The 18,813-nt window shown below is 45.4% G+C and overlaps 1 protein-coding gene across 1 annotated transcript in view; it reads right to left on the bottom strand.

Annotated features, from left to right (window-relative positions):
* YME1L1 (YME1 like 1 ATPase) overlaps window positions 1-18,813 on the bottom strand; it is a 57,181-nt gene that overhangs the window by 26,250 nt on the left and 12,118 nt on the right. Inside the window, exons 3-6 of the mRNA XM_089693813.1 lie at window positions 8,302-8,467; window positions 4,556-4,651; window positions 2,842-2,951; window positions 2,570-2,717 (exon numbers count right to left, since the gene is read on the bottom strand). Coding sequence (XP_089549939.1) covers window positions 2,570-2,717; window positions 2,842-2,951; window positions 4,556-4,651; window positions 8,302-8,467 — 520 coding nt within the window. The remainder of the gene's footprint in view (window positions 1-2,569; window positions 2,718-2,841; window positions 2,952-4,555; window positions 4,652-8,301; window positions 8,468-18,813) is intronic.

The raw sequence follows: 18,813 nt of genomic DNA, 5'->3' as shown, positions 1-18,813 counted from the left end.
AACCATGGAAACAAAAGTGAAAATAATTGAGAGATTGGACAGAGGCAAAAAGATGGTAGACATCGCTAGTTCTTATACCATTAATTGTTCAACCATTGGCACAAGTCTAAAGAACAAGGCCAAGATCATGGAACATATGAAGTCTGCTGTGCCTATGAAGTCATCAATATCCAAAAAGTGTAGTAAAGCAATAGAGGAGATGGAGAAACTTCAGTGTGTGGCTGCAGGATCAGCATCAGCGTCGAGTCCCACTCAGTTTAATGCTTATTCAAGAAGCCTGTTTGAAGACTTGAAGAAAAAAAAAACGGGATGAACAGTGTGCATCTTTTACTGCCAGCCATGGATGGTTTAACAGATTCAAGGCTAGAGCCAACCTTCACAACGTAAAAGTAAGTGGTGAGGCTGAAAGTGCAGACACCATAGCTGCCCAAGAATTTCCAGCAACATTTAGAGAAATTGATGAAGGTGCTTATTTACCCAAACAGGTTTTGAACGTCGATGAGACAGGACTGTACTTGAAGAGGATGCCAGAACGAAGTTACATCAGTAAAGAGGAAAACGTGATGCCAGGCTTTAAAGCAGCAAAGGACCGACTTACTCTGTTTGGTGGCAATGCTTCCGGTGATATGAAACTAAAGCCTCTCTTAAATTTACCATTCAGAGAACACAAGAGCCCTCAAAAACATAGCCAAGAGCTCTCTACATGTGTAGAAGAGAAACTCCAAAGCCTGGGTTACACAGGCCATTTTCCAGGACTGGTTTTTCCACCACTTTATCCCAGAGATAGAGAAATATTGTTTGGAGAAAGATATCCCATTCAACATTCTTTTGCTGCTTGACAATACACCAAGTCACCCCCAGCTCATGGATGACTTTCATCCCAACGTCAAAGTAGTGCATCTGCCACCAAATACTACGGCGCTCATCCAACCTATGGACCAAGCAGTTATTGCGACTTTCAAGAAACATTATTTACGTCACACTTTTCATCAGGCAGTGAAGGCTATTGATGAAACAGGAACAACCTTGTGACAATTTTGGAAGGACTATAACATCTACAGAGCCATAAAAAACCTCAACTTTGCTAGGCGTGAGGTTTTGACTGTCACTATGAATGGGGTTTGGAAGAAACTCTGCCCGCAGTTTGTTCATGAACTTGAGAAGATGGGTAAGGAGTCCAAAAAGGTCTTCAACAACTTATTGATCCTTAGGATGAAGCTGGAGCTAGATCTGCAAGAGGATGACTTCACTGAACTCCTTGTTGTGCAACATGAACAGCTTACTAATGAGGACCTAATGGAATTGGAGGCCCAGCGAAAAAAGACGAAGAGAGCCAAGAGGAAGTTGTAATTGAAGAACCAAAGAGATTCAAAACACAGGAAATGACAAGGGAATTTTCTTTACTTAAAGAGGCACTGTTAGTTTTTGAGGCATAGGACCCCATCGTAGAATGATACACAAAGGTTGCAGCAGCCATTCAGAATGCCATCCAGTGCTACAGAGTCATCTATGATGATTTCCCTGAAGAAGCGGGCATTGTCCCATTAAACGCGTTGGAAATATCAACAAAGTGCTTATTCATGGTTCTAAGTGGAAGCTATGTATCTACATGTCTATTGACACCTACAATGCGATACCATCTTTCTAGGTGTCGCAATATCAACCAAGTACCACTGATTCTAGGCTGAAGCCATGCACCATCATGTCTATTACTACTTATGATGTGACATCATTCATCTAGGTGTCAATCATTCACAGTTTAGCCTTGATGTTCTGAGCTTACAGCTGGTGGTCATTTCTAGCTGATGCCCATGACACCCTTTTGCGTCTAGGACATCAGTAGCAATTACTGTGGCTGGTTTCCATAACTGTATTTTATGATTCTCCATTATATGTTTGACGATCATGTTCCAGCTGTTGGTGGTTTTATAACCTAATAAAAAGGTGTTAAAATTTTATCAACTGTCTTCACATACTTTTGTATAATCAATGTGGATTTATATGGTTTGGTACCTTAAAATCCTCATTAGTTTTTCTTGGTTAGGGTCTTATCTAATACAATTTTCATTAGGGGTGTGGTACCAGTAAAACCCTTCTCACAAGGATATAGAGAGCTATTTTGTCTCCATCTCCCACTCCCTATATAGTGTATAAGACTCACTTTGTCGGACTTCTGAACGAATCCGATTTACGAACGTTCTCCTGGAACTGAAAACTCCTTCGTAAGTCAGGGACTTACTGTACCTGGTTTCAGTGAATCTGGGATGGAGAGCATGCGCTTTAATTTAATTTTGTAAAGAACAGAATATAAAAAAAAACAAAAAAAAACAAAAACACTAGTTGAAGAAAAATCCTGTTTGAACATGTCTTTTGAAAGTGTAATTTGAAATTAAAAATAAATAAATAAATCGGCCCCCGTGCACACATTTGATGTGGGAGACTCAGCGATAAGCTGCAGGTGGAAGTCCCATTGAAAGCAATGGGAGACCGACCGCTCATGCAGTTATTCATGGCCGCTCATATGAAACTGCATAAGCGATTACCTATGAAGTCAGGTGTACCAGCTTACCTGTGCTCTTCTGAGACACAGATTGTGATTTTGCGAATCCTTCTGAAAAACCAGTCCTAAATGCTTCCTGCTGTGCATCAAGAACATGACTTTTGACAATCTTTTCCTTGCTTTCCACATCTGGAATCCTAGACCTCCTTAAAAAACCCTAAATGGGGAAAAAGAAAAAAACACACACCTTTATCTGAAACTTATTTTCTACAAGCTGAAAAGTACTTTAATACTAATTTAGAATTGACATGGTTAAGTTACACTGAAGCATTTAGACATACATTCAGAAAGGACGGTGCAGAGCTTTCAGTGGCTGCAATACGCTCAGGGGTTGACTGGAGATGTTTGTCATTTGGGTGGACCGTCTTGAATCCTCGAGACTGTGTATATACTTAGATAAAAAGAAAATAAATTATTTTGGGAAAAAAAAAAAAAAAAGTCATAAGATAAATATAGAAACTGCCATATTAGAATATTGTATATGAATATTGATGGAAGGTTAGGTGTATCTGGCAACAATGCTTTCTTAAACCATGTTCACATTAATGCAAACAATTTGTTTTGCACCACATTCAGTTCACATGACATGTGAAACTGCAGCCTTTTCACATTTGTGCGGCCCAGCCGCAGTACAGTTTCCAAAAGGGTCTGGTATGATTTTCAGCCCAGTTTAGGTCCGATTTCCAATTTCATACACTTGAAGAATTTGCACTGGAATCACACCTGAACCACTTAGAGAAACACAGTCAAAGCTTTTTTGGCTGTATTTCTCCTGTGGATCACAGGAGTGCAGTTTGTTCTGCACGCCTGTGACCCGGTTTCAGCAGACTGAAGTCCACTGTCAGCTGACGTCACTCAGCCGGTCCAGGTTGAGTCTGCAGGGGCACCTGGTTCAGCCTCTCAGCCAAGTGCTGAGAGCCTGAGCCAGGCGCTTCCTCCCCTCCACAGCCCAGCACTCTAGTGAGTGCTTGGGGGGCTAAGCAGACAGCGGTGACTGACAGTGGAGAGGATAACTCAGTGATCACATGATCGTGGACTTCTTACCCCTCTAGACAGTGGGGGACAGGTGCAGCATAGGAACGATGCTGCATCCACCTAGGCAAGTAGAAATGGGGGGGGAAAGGCCCTACTGCTCTTTTAACAAAGTTGCATCAGACGGGTCTGAAATTGCACATCAAAACTATGCATATATGCGAACCTGGGCTAAATACTTAAGGTGGATCACACGTGTAGCAAATAAAGGCAGAAAACTTAAAGTGTATGTTACCCTAACATTTGACATTCCTTACGTGTATGTTGTACCATCTACTTGTATTAAAAAAAAAAAAAAAAAAAAAAAAAATGATTATGTTCTCTTTGTATTTCTTCCATTGTGTGAAATACCTGGTGATACTGCCAGTCCCCCTGCGTTCTTATTTCAAACTGACCATTCTAGCAAAGAAGTGCATCCTTTCCAGCATGGTTCATTTTATAACTGTGCTGGGAGCACAGCCTGCCTGTCCTCCAATGGCCAAGACTTGTGCTGGCACTTCCCCCTGTACAGCTCTTCACTGAGAAAATCAGAGTATTGCTCTACTCTGCCTTTTGCTGACTTGCCCCCACCCAGTCTTCAGTCAGCTACATTACTAAGATTACTACTACGGGCAGAAAGACTGTAGCTGTCATCTACATAAAAAAATAAATAGCATGCAAGATTAAGGTGGACCATACTTGGCTTAATACTGGGCATAGAAGTGACCGAATCAGGCTGTCAGCAACAATTCAGAGAGACGACATGTAATGGCCCCAATGATTGTTCTCTTTTCTCCATATGAATGGGAGCAGCCAGTCAATTTGTTGCACATGCCCTGCGCCATATTAAATCTTTTGCAGCAAATCAAAGAGGGAGGAACCTCATATACATTGTGATGACCAAGTACACTTGGTAATACAAAAATATGTAAATACATAATGAAATGCCAGAAATGATGCTATAACAGAAGATTCAGCATTTACCTGGCCATTGCTGCAGCTCTGCACAAACTTGCTTCAGTGGGCTTAGCTGCTGCTGGTGGCGGTGAGGACGTAAAGCATTTATAGTGCTGGGATAGCCTTCAATGAAAGATATGAGTGTACATTACAAAAAAAGTCTTAATACCAACCATCTACTAATACATCCAGCTCAAAATGTCGTTATTGAAATTTTACTTAAAGGGTCACTAAAACCACATCATAAAAACTCTCATTACATTCTGTTTATACTCACTAAGTCACTATAGGATTCGTTTTCTGTGAAAAACCTGGTTGTTCCGATCTCCTCCTCCTGTCTGTGTGCCCAGTTAAGTTGGTGATTTTGCAGAGCTGTGTTGGCAGCTACTGCACATGCTCAGTTTTCAGCGAGTTTCTATGCTGAGCATTTCCTTCCCATCACATCTGAGCAGCCCATGTTAATATAGAGTCACATGTGGATGTGTACACAGTGGTAAATGACAGTCCACTTTCTCCCTCCACCTCCATGCCCGCTAACCAGCTCAAAACAATGGGCGTGTGAGGCTTCACCTCCCTGGTACACAGTCTGTGGATTTCTGCCAGTCACAGGCTCGCGCTCCTTCACACACACCCCATGGTGTTCAGGGCTGTTAGAAATCACGGGGTCCCATACAGCCAACGTGATATGGCTTCCCCCCCCAAAAAAAGAAAAAACAGTTTACTATGCTTCAGTTATGAATGGACACAGAGTGATCCGTGACGATCACTCATTGTGTTCATTCAGGAAAGGAAGGGGCTGGTAAATGTGAAAATTTTACCAGACCTTTCCCCCACTCTCCATACTGAAGGATCCTATTGTATGCTTGCAGCTGCTGGAGGAGGAAAAAAAATAAAAAAAATAACAGAGCAGCAGCAGCACTACAGGGGATGAGGCACACAGGGGGGGCGTGGTGCACAGGGAGGGTGATGGGGGAGGGGGGCCCCCCCCAATTACTGGTACCGATCCCCTGTATAGCTCTCTCTGCAGCAGCTGCAAGCCAGTGGGAGGGAGAGAAGAAGGAAGCTTTCAACTGCTGCAGAGAGCCATACAGGGGATCGGTTCCAGAGATTGCCCCACCCCCATGCCGATCACTGTTCCTGCTCACATCCACTTCACCCAGCTGCCTGGGCCCCCCTTCTGGCCTGGGCCCCCCACAGGAGGACTGATCGTACTCCCTTATCCAGAGCCCTGATGGTGATGCCAAAAGCTGAACCAGCAACAAAGGACTAGAATCTCCTCTGCTTATGTTTCCCTGCAGACAGGCTGGGAAAGAGCTGGGTCATGTGATAGCTGCATATCAATTAGGAAAAAGGTACTTGAATATATTTGTTTATTAAAATAAACACATGCCATCATCCCTATACAGAAAAAGAAGTGAATTAAACTGAAGTAAATTTACATTAACTATGTAAATTAAACTGTTTGGTTTGCAAAAAAAAAAAAAAAAAACAAAATCTAAAAAAAAAACCTTAAATATGTAAACCCAACATTTCATATTCCAGATGTGTGCCTGTATGAAAGTATCCTGTTCGCTTTCTATTGCTTCATGTGTGTTAAATCTCTGGTGTTTCTGCCAGTCCCTCTGCCTTCCTGTTAAAAACACACACACTGGTCAGTTCTCTAGCTGTGCTGCTCTCCTCCAATCAGAGTTGTCCTGACACACTAACCTCTGCACAGACTTTCACTTGGAAGATTAGTGTCCTGCTGTTTCTCCTCCCTTAGCTCTTATGCAGCTGAGAACAAAGGGTATAGTGAAAGAAATAAGTATTTGATCCCCTGCTGATTTTAAATGTTTGCCCACTCACAAAAAAAAGATCAATCTAAAAAATTGAATGGTGGGTGTATTGTAACACAGACAGACATGCATTTCTTTTGATTTTTTTAGTTGCTATTCTAATAAATTATGCACTGATTTGCATGTTCATGAGGGAAATAAGTATTTGATCCCCTATCATTCAGCAGGATTTCTGGCTACCAGGTGTCTTTCATACAGAGATTAGAAGCAGTCTCTTAAAGGGAGTGCTGCTAATCTCATTTTGTTACCTGTATAAAAGACACCTGTCCACAGGAGCAAACAATCAGATTCCAAACTCTCCACCATGGCAAAGACCAAAGAGCTGTCCAAGGATGTCAGGGACAAGATTGTAGACCTACACAAGGCTGGACTGGGCTACCAAACTATCGCCAAGCAGCTTGGTGAGAAGGTGACAACAGTTGGTGCAATCATTCACAAATGGAAGAAACACAAAACAACTGTCAGTCTCCCTAGGTCTGGTGCACCATGCAAGATCTCATCTCGTGGAGTGTCAAAGATCATGAGAACAGTGAGGAATCATCCTGGAACTACACGTGAGAATCTTGTCAATGATCTCCAGGCAGCTGGGACCACAGTCACCAAGAAAACAATTGGTAACACTACGCCGACCAGGATTGAAATCCTGCCGTGCCCGCAAGGTCCCTCTGCCCATGGAAGCACATGTCCAGGCCCATCTGAAGTTTGCCACTGAACATCTGAATGATGCAGAGAAGGACTGGTTGAAAGTATTGTGGTCAGATGAGACCAAAATCGAGCTCTTTGGCATCAACTCAACTCGCCATGTTTGAAGGAGGGGGGAGGAGGAATGCTGCCTATGACCTCAAGAACACCATCCCAACTGTCAAACAAGGTGGTGGAAACATTCTGCTTTGGGGGTGTTTTTCTGCTAAGGGGACAGGACAACTGCACCGCATGAAAAGGGACGATGGACAGGGCAATATACCGTCAAATCTTGGGTGAGAACCTTCTTCCCTCAGCCAGGGACCAATGGGTCATGGATGGGTGTTCCAGCATGACAATGACCCAAACACACAGAGTGGCTCAAGAAGAAGGCCTAGCCAATCTCCGGACCTTAACCCGACTGAAAATCTGTGGAGGGAGCTGAAAGTTTGAGTTGCCAAACGTCAGCCACCAAACCTTAATGACTTGGAGAGGATCTACCAAGAGGAGTGGGCCAAAATCCCTCCTGAGATGTGTGCAAACCTGGTGGCCAACTACAGGAAACGTCTGACCTCTGATTGCCAAGAAGGGATTTGCCACCAAGTACTAAGTCATGTTTTGTGAAGGGGATCAAATACTTATTTCCCTCATGAACATGCAAATTAGTGCATAATTAGTTAGACTTGCATTTCTTTTGAATTTTTTGTTGCTATTCTGTCTGTGTTACAATACACCTACCATTCGATTTTTAGACTGATTATTTCTTTGTGAGTGGGGAAACATTCAAAATCAGCAGGAGATCAAATACTTATTTCCTTCACTGATTATAATCAGTTAAAAAAAAAAAAAAAAAAAAAAAGTGTATAAAAAATTTTTTATAGCTACACAAATTTTGTCTTTCATTTCTATTTTAAACTGAACGGGTTCTTTTCAAGGTGAAGGTTTACATTCACTTTAAATTAGGAAAAGCAGAAATAATACAAACTAACATTGCTGAATGTATTTTATCTTTAAATGGTTATATTTTTGATACGACAAGGACCCATTTACACCAGGTAGGATTTCACAAGACTGCCATTCAGATCATCAAGGCCATTCCTGAATTAAGGTGCACGCTAAAAATTTTCAGCATTCTGAAGTTTAAGTATTATGACCTGCAGTTTCCATCAAACTGATTTCCAAAACATCGGAGAACTCATGTCACGGGATGTAAAAGTGCATCAATTTTGAATAAGCCCCGATCCTCATTCCACCTACCATTTTTATTTTCAAAGAAAGACTGTGCAGATATATGGGATGTGTGCCAGTGTGATGAGGGTTTCTTTTCATCAACAAAGAAGCCAGGAAGAAGTCTTGTGAAGATCTTATCAAGCTGCGCAGTTCGTAGCTCAGATAAACCCAAGTCCCGCAGGTTGAACACGGGCTGAAAGAAAAGCACATGTAAAGATTTTTCTTCCATATCATAAAATACTTTGGGGAAAAAAAAAAAAAAAAACACCACACAAAAAAAACACACAAACACACAAACAAACACAAACACAGTGCAAATATTTCATCCCGATGACCAAAACAGACTGGGGAAATCAAAACAGCCCCAGTGAGAGATTTCTGGCGGCAGTTCCTTTCAGAACTACCTGCCCCTAATTCAGACAAACATTTATGATAGACATGTGTGACAAATTCAGACTGTTCTCACTACTACCACTTTTAAGACATCATTGCTATGGCAGCAACAAATTCTAAGGCTCCATGTACACTGCAGCTGATAAACTGACGTTCAGGAGATTTTCTACGTTTTTTTTCAGCAGCCCCTGAACTCCCTAATGTTTTCCTATGTGTCCATGTACACATTGTCATTTACAGTCGTTTGAACGCATCAAACTTGCGTTTAGGAGTAGATTTTATTAGCGTTTGGAATTTTTTTTTAACTCTTCCATTTCCAGATGCTGTCCAGAGCCTTTTATCATCATGAAAAAAGGCATGCAAAGCATTTTCCCGGTACTCAAATGGACCTGGTACACCATACTTTGAGGTTTTGCATGAAAGAAAATGTTAGACACTGCTGCAATAATTTCTGCACAGAAATGAGCTGGAACACATCCAAACACCACTGTAACGGACGACATACTTGGCTATTTGCTCCCCCCCTTCTTTTTTCTTTTCTATCTTTTATTTTGGCAAAACGTGAAGATGGTAACACAGGAAGATGAGTTAATACGCTGGTTCCTGAGACAATCCGATGAGACTTTGATTGACCTTTGTGATCTAAAGGACATCAATACAGTTGGCAAGACGAGATGCCAGCTCCTAGGTGCTCTGATAGAGATGGAGTTAGAACAGCGCACCATGTTGGTGGAACACTGCAACTGTGCCACTCCAGATGACTGCATGAATCGGTGTGACTCTGTTCTCAAACCCGCTCGGTACAAGAGATCAGCACGCAGAGAGAACCATGATGTGGGAACAAACCTACAGCTTTTAGGAGGTGATGACCCAGAGGTGCAGTTTCAGCTCATTTCCGCGTTACTACAAATTGAGAGAAGGTACCAACAGCGGATTGAGCAAATTGAGAGAAGGCGCAAACCCAAGATGGTCCAAGTCCAGCAGGGTAATGCATTGTTACCTCCATCTGCATCAAGAACTACAAGGGCCAGACCAACATTTGTGGAGACCTGGAAGTGTGTTACCTGTAACCAAGTGGGACATTATGCACGGCCCTGTCCAAACGTGAGGATATCTAGCCCACCAGCAAAAGTGGAAAATGTACCCCCTACTGTGTTTCTTGTTGGAGAAAACGGAGGAGGCCGAGCGAATAACCAGCCACCATTTACTACAAGTAACAGCGTTACAGTTGGACTACAAGGTACGGGATCAGAGAATGTCCTAGCTCATCCAGAATTGAGGAGCTGTGAGGATGTGATCCCAGTGGAAGCCATGGCTGGCACAGGGGTTGGAGGAGCCATCCCTGCAGTGCCTATGGCTTGTGTTTCTTTGAGCCAGGAGTCTGGAAGTCAAGTGGAAGAAGTGGGCAGAGCAGATCCCACTAATGAAGGAGGCCATGTGGAGAGCCTGCAGCCAGTCACTGCAGGCAACAATGTTTCAGCTGGACTCCAAGATAAGGGACCCGAGGATATCCTAGCCCTTCCCGGATGGAAGAGTCGTGAGGATGTGGTCCCAAAGAAAGCTACAGTTATCATAGGGGTTGGAGGAGTCACCCCTGTACTACCTGCAGCTTGTGTTGCTTTGCCCCAAGGATCCAGAAGCAAAGTGAGAGAAGTGGGCGTAGCAGCTACCACGAACATACTGTCAGGTACTGACCTGGGGCGGTTGGTAACCCAGAACAGGTCTAAGTCGACACCCCTGAAGTCTACATTTACACCAGAGGCCTCGGATTCACGTAATGTACCGTTGAGTGACTCAATGCACACTGGGAATTCTGGGGAGGGTCAGGGTGTGAAGGACTGTGTACCAGGGCCTGGCTCTAGTGGATGTCTGGAGTCAAGGCCTGGAGAAGAGTTTAAAATCACAGAGGACTCTGCAACTGATGTTTTATGTGATGATGAATGTAATGACATGTGCAAGGCAGACCTTCCCTCTGGTGCAGTGGTGACTCGGGGTGCCCACCAGGTGGTCCCGGACCAGTCATTGCCCACTGCTACAGAGGGACTGTCTGTGGAAGGGCCCAATCTAGCTGGGTTGGACCCTTGTGAACCTGGCCCAGAGGGCCTAAGGTCTCCTCAGACTGTTGTCTACCTGGCACCTGTGGCAGATAGCTCTGAGTCCCCTGGAGCTGTGAGAATTGATGGCAGCCCAGAGGATCTCAGGGGTCTGGCTGAAGGACCGCCAGCGGTGGATAGCAGGATGGGGGTGCATGGGCAAGAGGAATTTGGTTGTTTAGCCCTATGTAAAGCAACAGGAGGTTCTTCTGAAGTCCCCGGGGAAAAGGCACATTGGGTTTCAGTAGACCAGTGTTGTGTGCCCCTCGCCCCTTGTGGGATGAAGTTCTCTGTTGTCTGCTCCCCTGACACCACAGATACCAGTAATGCCATTTTGGGTCCTGGGCTGTGGAGCACAGAGGAGGGACCACAGGGTGAGGGTTTAAGTCTGATTCATTCTGACTCTACCCCCTCAGTAGCTGTGGTTTCCAGAGGCTGTTACATCTGATGCCAGCCCAGAGGAACTCATGGGTGCTGACAGACGCTCTGCTGAGGACGGGGTAGAAGTGAGTGACGTGGGTCAGAGGATAACCCCTAGTGGAATTTTTCCTCCTGTAACCTTCCCCTCTGTCACCACAGTCATGGGTGCTGCCAGTGCAGACTCATTTCTGTGTGTTGCAGAGGGAAGTCTGCAGGATGTTGAGGCAAATTCAGCCCAATCAGTGTCTTCCAGCTGACATCACTGAGTCCTTCCAGGCTGATAGGTTTGAGGTTGGCCCGAAGGAGCTCAGGGGTGGTGCTGACAGATGTTCTGCTGAGGAGGACAGAGTAGAAGGGTGTGGCACGGGTCAGAGGATGACCCCTGGTGGAGTAAAGTCTGTGGATTTATCCTTTGTCCCCACAGCTATGAGTATCATGATTGAGGACTCATTGCTGTGCCCAGCAAGGGAAGGATCACAGGATGACGGGGGAACACTGACCCCCTCTGAATCTGCTTTCTCAGAGGCTGGAGCTGACAACCCTGTATTCTTGCTGGCTAATAGGTTTGATGTCAGCCCGGAGGAACTCAGGGGTTGTGCTGACCAGTCTCTGGCTGAGGCAGAAAGAGCAGAAGTGTGGGAGACAGGTCCAAGGGTGGAGGTTCTGGTATCCAAGCCATGGAACCAGGTCCAGATCACCCAGGAACAACCTTATGTCAGGCTCAGGTATCTGGGTGTTACAGCCAATGGCGAACCACCAGATGACCCTGGCCAGTGGCTGAAAATGTTGACAGCGCACAATGACAGGTTTGCCAGTACCCGTCCAGTCGATAGTCGGTGACCAGCAGATGAAACGGATCCGCGGGGGGATCTGCTGGCCAGTGGTGACCCAAGCCCTTTGGGATCAGTCAGAGAGCTGGGCAGACGCCCTTCCCCATCAGCAGGGGGATGGGCTGAGCTGTCAGCGGTGTCAAACTTTAGTTGGGAGAACTTCCCCCCCCCCCCCCCAACCTTGGGAACCTTCTATGTAGACGCGTTAGCCGACCCGTTTAGGCTCAGCTATGCGTCATCTGGAAGAGGGGAGATGTAACGGACATGTAAAATTTATTGTAACGGACATGTAAGATTTGAGTGGAAATATGGTATCATAGCCATGACAGGTTGAGTAGATTATGTCAGGCCCTTTCATTGCAAAGGTGTGTGCAGGAACAGTCTGGTCATTAAGGATGTACATTGAGCCCCTGGGCAGTAGGGAAATGAATAGAAGGTACAAACAATTGATCTGGGATACAGATGTGTATGTATACACAATTACTCCATAGGCCTTACAGACCCAATCATCATTTAGCATTAATTAGTCTAAAGCCAGGTTCCTGGATGTGACAACTTTTGTGTGTCAATCAGGTTATCACCTTCTGAGGAAAACCAGTGACAGCAGACAGACTGTCTGCCTTTTGTGGAAAGCTCTATAAGTAATATTCACATCAAAGAAGTATGTTTAATCTCTTATAAAAGCCAAAATATTAGTTGCAGAGATATGAACAAGCTTCCTTTGTGCAGGCCATTCTGTGCGCTACATTTACATATAAGAATCATATTTGTGGCTTGGGGAGGAAGCCAGGGAAATGCATGGAATGATTAGATGACGCGGGGGTGCGACAGTCGGATGATGTTTGGTACTGTTGCGATCGGGCTGATGCGCTGGTGTCAGAAATCCAATCCCCGACTTGGTGTTCAGGCCAGTCTCGGCCCAATTGAACTTGGGCAGGTCCATACACAGTACCTCTTGTGGGCAGGTCAGGACCACCTCCCCCAGAGTCAATTGGCCGAAGACTAATATCCCGCCCATGTCCAAATCGCAATAAATTGAACGCATGGACATTTGGACAGTGTGATTCGTACGGAGCTGGTTCGATTGACTAGCGGATTGCCAAGTTTCTGGCTTGCTCCAGCCGCAGGGTAAAGTGTTATTCTGTCTTTTTATTCCCTTTTATTTTATAGTAATTAGTCATTTGTGTGTCTTATATCTTTTGTATTTTATGTAACTTGTTATATTTTGTACATATTTTATGCACTGCCCACTTAGGGAAATTAAATCTTAAAATTAATTTGTGAACTTCTGTATACTTAAGCACGTGCTCATATCTTCAGAGAGACTAGATCGGTGAGACTAGATTGGGTTATATTGGATTGTATTTTAGTGCCTTTAAAACGCTCGGTTAAGCTCATTGCCAATCTGTATGCAACTGCACTGTGAGTGGGCAGATTGCACGCAGATTGCAAAGGTAACAGATCTGCCAGACGGAGATCTGTGTGTGTGTGGTGTCTCAACAGACCATTCTGCGGATAAACTGTTGGGTGGTGGCAGGCTACCTTTGTGGTGCGTCTGGTGTGGGGGTGTGTGGACAGTGGAAGGGTTATCAACACCGGGGTTCAAGCTAGGATAGCTGAAGGGACATTTAGAAGGGTGTGTGATTACTAAGCTGGTCCTCAACTCTAATCAGGGCATCAGGTTGTATGTAAGATCGTATCTGCCAGTGTGTGGCCGACCAGCTGGATTGGAGTGGAGTCTCCATCTGGTGGTGGCCAGAGGTAGTGCGGGCTGTGAAAAGGTATCACGGCTGATCTTATATACGGTTTGAGATATTTAAGTGTAAATCCCTTTATTATCCCCTCTTTACCACCCTGTCGCGGCCGCACGTGTGCGTCACGGTTAGCTAGTCGCTGTGGGCGTGGCGTGTGGTGGACACGTGACAGGGTGATAGTTTTAAGCGAATCCTTGACAACCACAAAAAAAAAAAAAACCCACACGACAGCTAATCTCAACAAATACTGCTCTCTCTGCTTCTGCTCTATTTCTCTCAACATGTCTGAAATAGCTAATTTTTTTTTTACTGTTTTTCAGTGAATTCTGGAAGGTCTCCTGAGGATATCTTTAAAAAAACGCTTCTAAACGCAAATGCTCAAACGCAGTATGCAAACGCAGCTAAACAGACGTTTTTTAACCTACGTTTTTCAGCAGTCAGTTTCCATCGTTCAGAAGTGTCCCGTGTACATGGAGCCTTAACCTCTTCATGCCGAGCGCACGCAAATGTGCGGCCTCTCGGCGATGACACCGAGCGGCTACACATTTGCGTGCAATTAAAAAAGACATATATGCTGAGAGCGCACGCCCTGCGTACTCCCAGCACACATGTCCAGTACTCACGGAAAGGTCCCGATCTCCTCTTGGGATCTTTCCCGATCATGTGACTGCCGTGACAGTCACGTGACCCTAAAACCCCATCAGTCTCCTGGCTTCTGAAACCCTTAGAAGGGCCGGAAGGCGCCGACGCCAAGGGGTTTTTAGGAATTACTGTCAGTTCTCAGGAAACTGGAAATAATCAAGACCAACTCTGAGCTGACATACAGGATGTACACTAGTACTCAGAGTGGGCCGCGCTGGGAAGCGGTCATGTATGCAACAGCTTCCTGCACAGGACTGTATCATCCCTGGCCTTTAGTCCTCATGCACACGGGACATTTTGATAATGCTGTTAAGGTTAGCTGTGTAAAGTCACGTTAAAAACATGAGTTTTAGTGTTTTTGCATTAGCGGCATTTTTAGCTGTTTTTTTTACCAAAAAAAAAAAAAATGTTTTCAACAAAGCGTCCAAAAACACTGATTTGCGTCATTTTACCACATTTTTCAGCGTTAGAGCGTTTTTACACCTAAAAAAAAACTCCTCTAGAAATCCACTAGTCCTGGGTTTTTTTTCCCAGCCAAAAAAAAAAAGTCCCTGCCAAAAAACGTTGATTGCAGTCTGTGTGTGCTTGGACACATAGGAACACATGCTGGGGAGTTTACTGGCTGTAGAAAAAAACATCAAAAGCCAAAAACAGCCGCTGTAAAAAAGTCCAGTGTGCATGAGGATTTAGCTGTCAGGCTGATGGATTACGCAACTGAAAGCCAATTGTAAACAAAGGCGATTTCACTACCCAAATGTGGCAATGCTCGTATTTGGGACATTACCTGTCACTGAATGGGTGGAGCCTGGTGGAGAACTGGGAATCTAATTCCCCATCAAGTCCAAATTACTTTTGATAAACCATGCACAGCAGTGGAGAGATTCGAAACCCGCTATTGGACTGGATAGCAGCTATGGATCCGCCCACTGCCAGATGCGGTCCCTCCCCAAGTACATGCCCTCGTCAATGTAACAGGCGCAGTGAGTGGAGAGGGGGAGCACTGAAGACGGAGAGCCCAATGCTGTGATTCCGATTTCAGCGCAGAAATCAATTCAAGGAGCTGTCTCTAATATGTACATGAACCAGGAGCAAACAGCGACGTGTTTGGTATTGCACCCTGATGGAATTCTAAAAGGTCTACAACACCCAATTTGTGGGAATTTTTCTAGTGCATATCATGTACATCACCTATAGCGCCATCTTTGTTTTTTACATTTTTACTTAGAATGCGACATTGACCAAACTGTTAAAATACAGTGGTTGATTCACCTACAGCGAATGTCACATTCCCCGCTTTAAAAATATACCCATAAAAGTATCTCAGGACAAAACCTTTTGGATATAGTAGTAGAGAATAGTCCTGTTATGGAGATTTCACATCACTTTCTGTCCCAGAGACAACAGGAAGTGAGAAGAACTCCCCTTCTAGGCAAATGTTACTGGTGCAGGTATCCCCACTGTAATATTTCCCTTCACTTTCTATATTGATGACAACTGGAAACATTTTGGACACCCCAACATTTTATGTTCTAGTGAAAATGGACATCAGGACACCGTCACCAGAAAAAAATGTCTGACAGTGGGGTATGAACTCTTCTACATGATTATCATAAACCAAAAATAAAAAATAAAAAACAGATTTACACTTTATTATACAGTGTTTATATAGCGCCAATAGTTCGCGCAGCGCTGTACATTATAATGGGAGACAATACATGAGACATTACAATAACAATACAATGTGATACACGAGGGGTTCGAGGGCCCTGCTCCTTGGAGCTTACAATCTAGGAGGGGATAGTGGTACAGGAGGAAAAGCTGTGGGGGATGGAGTGGTAGGAAGAGTGGAGGAGATCGGCAATTAGCTGAGAGCGGGGTAGGCTTCCCTGAAGAGATGGGTTTTCAGGGTGCTAATGCACAACAATGATGAACAATCCTCCTGCGCTTATGGAAGCAACCTACAGAATACAGCACTTTAGTTGTTTTTCAGGGTGTGCGCCGAGAGGAGAGTAGGCGATAGTCTGATGGATTGGGGTAGGGAGTTCCAGAAGATGGGGGAAGCCCTGGAAAAGTTCTGGAGATGGGCATGGGAGGAGACCAGGGAACTAGAGAGAAGGAGGTCTTGTGAGGAGCGGAGAGTACGTTTTGGGTGGTATTTGGATATCAGGTCGGTGATGTAGTTTGGGGCAAAGTTATGGACAGCTTTGTACGTCCGTGTTAACATTTTGAATTTTATTCGTTGGGCAATCGGAAGCCAGTGGAGGGATTGGCAGAGAGGGGTGGCGGATACAGAGCGGTTAGTAAGGTGGATGAGTCTGGCCGCAGTATTCAGGATAGACTGAAGCGGGGATAGCCTGTGGTGAGGTAGGCCAGTGAGGAGGAAGTTGCAGTAGTCGAGGCGTGATATAATGAGGGAGTGAATGAGTTGCTTAGTAGTTTCCGGGGTTAGCAACGGACGTATTATGGAGATGTTGCGGAAGTGGAGTCTACATGAGTTTGTCAGCGATTGGACCTGGGGCTGGAAGGACAGATTGGAGTCTAGGATGACACCAAGTACTCTGGCTTGCGGGGTGGGACTGATGGTGGCATTGTTGGTCGCGATGGAGTAGTCGGGGGGGGGGGGGGGGGGGGGAAACTAGGAGCTCGGTTTTGGAAAGGTTCAGTTTGAGGAAGTGGAGTGACATCCAGTCTGATATGTCGTTCAGTAGGCTTGTGAATCGGGTGGAGACTGAAGGGGTGAGGCGAGGGGTAGAGAGATAGATTTGCGCGTCGTCGGCATAGAGATGGTAGTTGAAGCCGCGAGAGTATTAGTTGGCCAAGGGAGGAGGTGTAGTTGGAGAAGAGAAGGGGCCCGAGGACAGAGCCTTGAGGGACCCCAACAGAGAGGGGGAGTGAAGAGGAGGTGGTATTGTTATAGGTAACGCTGAAGGAGCACTGTGATAGATAGGAAGAGAGCCAGGAGAGAGCCTGAGGCCAAGAGAATGTAGTTTGAGGAGGAGGGGGTGGTCGACTGTGTCGTAAGCCGCAGAGAGGTCGAGGAGTAGGAGCACTGAATAATGGCCATTAGCTTTGTCCATTAGCAGGTCGTTGGCGAGTTTGAATAGGGCGGTTTCGGTGGAGTGTAGGGGACGGAAGCCAGACTGTAGGGGATCAAGGAGGTTGTGGTCGTTGAGGTGGGAGCTTAGGCGATTATAGACTAAGCGCTCAAGGAGTTTGGATGTAAATGGCAGCAGGGAGATAGGTCTAAGGTTGTTCAGGTCAGTGGAATCCAGGGAGAGTTTTTTTTAAGTATGGGAGTGATGTGCGTGTGCTTCAGAGGGGAGGGGAATGCGCCAATAAACAGGGAGAGATTAAAGATGTGAGTGAGGGAGCCTAGGATGGAGATCGTAGGAGTTGTGAGGGGACAGGGTCGAAGGGGCAGGTGGTGAGGCGGTCTTCAGAGAAGACCTTAGTGACCTCTTCAGTGGTCGAAGGAGTGGAGTGTTGAGGGGGTTTTAGCGTGAGGAATGTTAGGTGGGGTGGAGGTCTGGACGATGGTGAGGTCGAGGGAGAGAGGTGTTGAGGGGGTTTTCGTGTGAGGGGTGCTAGGTGGGGTGGAAGTCTGAGCAGCGGCGATGTCCCTACGAATTGCGTCAATCTTGTTTTTGAAGTGGTTGGCAATCTCGTGGGCGGTGAGTGAGGTACTGGGTGGAGGCGGAGAGAGTAGAGAGGTAAAAGTAAAAGTAGAGAAGAGCCGGCGAGGACTGGAGGAGAGGGTAGTGATGAGGGTCACAAAGTAGGCTTGCTTGGCAGCGTGGAGGGAGGAAGTGTAGGTGAGGAAGGCAGATTTATATCGGGTGAACGCTAGTTGGGATCTGGTTTTGAACCTAAAACAGAAAAAAAAAAAAAAAAAAAAAAAAAAAAAAAGCACAAGGGACATGACTTCCCTTCATTGATAGGTCTCCTTTGTGCTGCTGTGTCCTCCTTTCAACAAATTGTTCCTCCCCTAATGCCTCCACCCCTGCAATCTTCCATTGGGCTGGGGGTTAATAGACCTAAGGGGCTGTGACAGGCATTAAACAAGAGTATGCCCACCCTTTTTGCTCAGCTTCTCCATTCAAAGAAGCTGGTATTACAGCTTTCATGAATGAAATAGGATCTATGAATGAAGGTGTGTGGAGGGGGACACACACCCATCTGCTCATCCTCCATTAATAGGTCTGGTTTCATCCATAGAAGCTGTAGTAACATAGTCAGGCACTCCTAGCGAGTGCTTGCCACAGCCCAATAATTTTAACCACCTCCCGCCTGCCATATAGTCCAATGACGGGCACAAGGTGGTTCTCTCATTCTGGGAGGATGTCAAATGACTTCCTATCATTCTCGCAGCGCGGCGATCGGCGGTGCGCTGTGTCCCTCGGACACAGC

The sequence above is a fragment of the Staurois parvus genome, unplaced genomic scaffold (genome assembly GCF_062004578.1).
Source record: "Staurois parvus isolate SC_StPar_1 unplaced genomic scaffold, SC_StPar_1.0 ptg000636l, whole genome shotgun sequence".
NCBI classification, from domain to species: domain Eukaryota; kingdom Metazoa; phylum Chordata; class Amphibia; order Anura; family Ranidae; genus Staurois; species Staurois parvus.
Note: the sequence above shows the minus strand (reverse complement) of the source record. Positions and strands in the feature narration are given on the sequence as shown.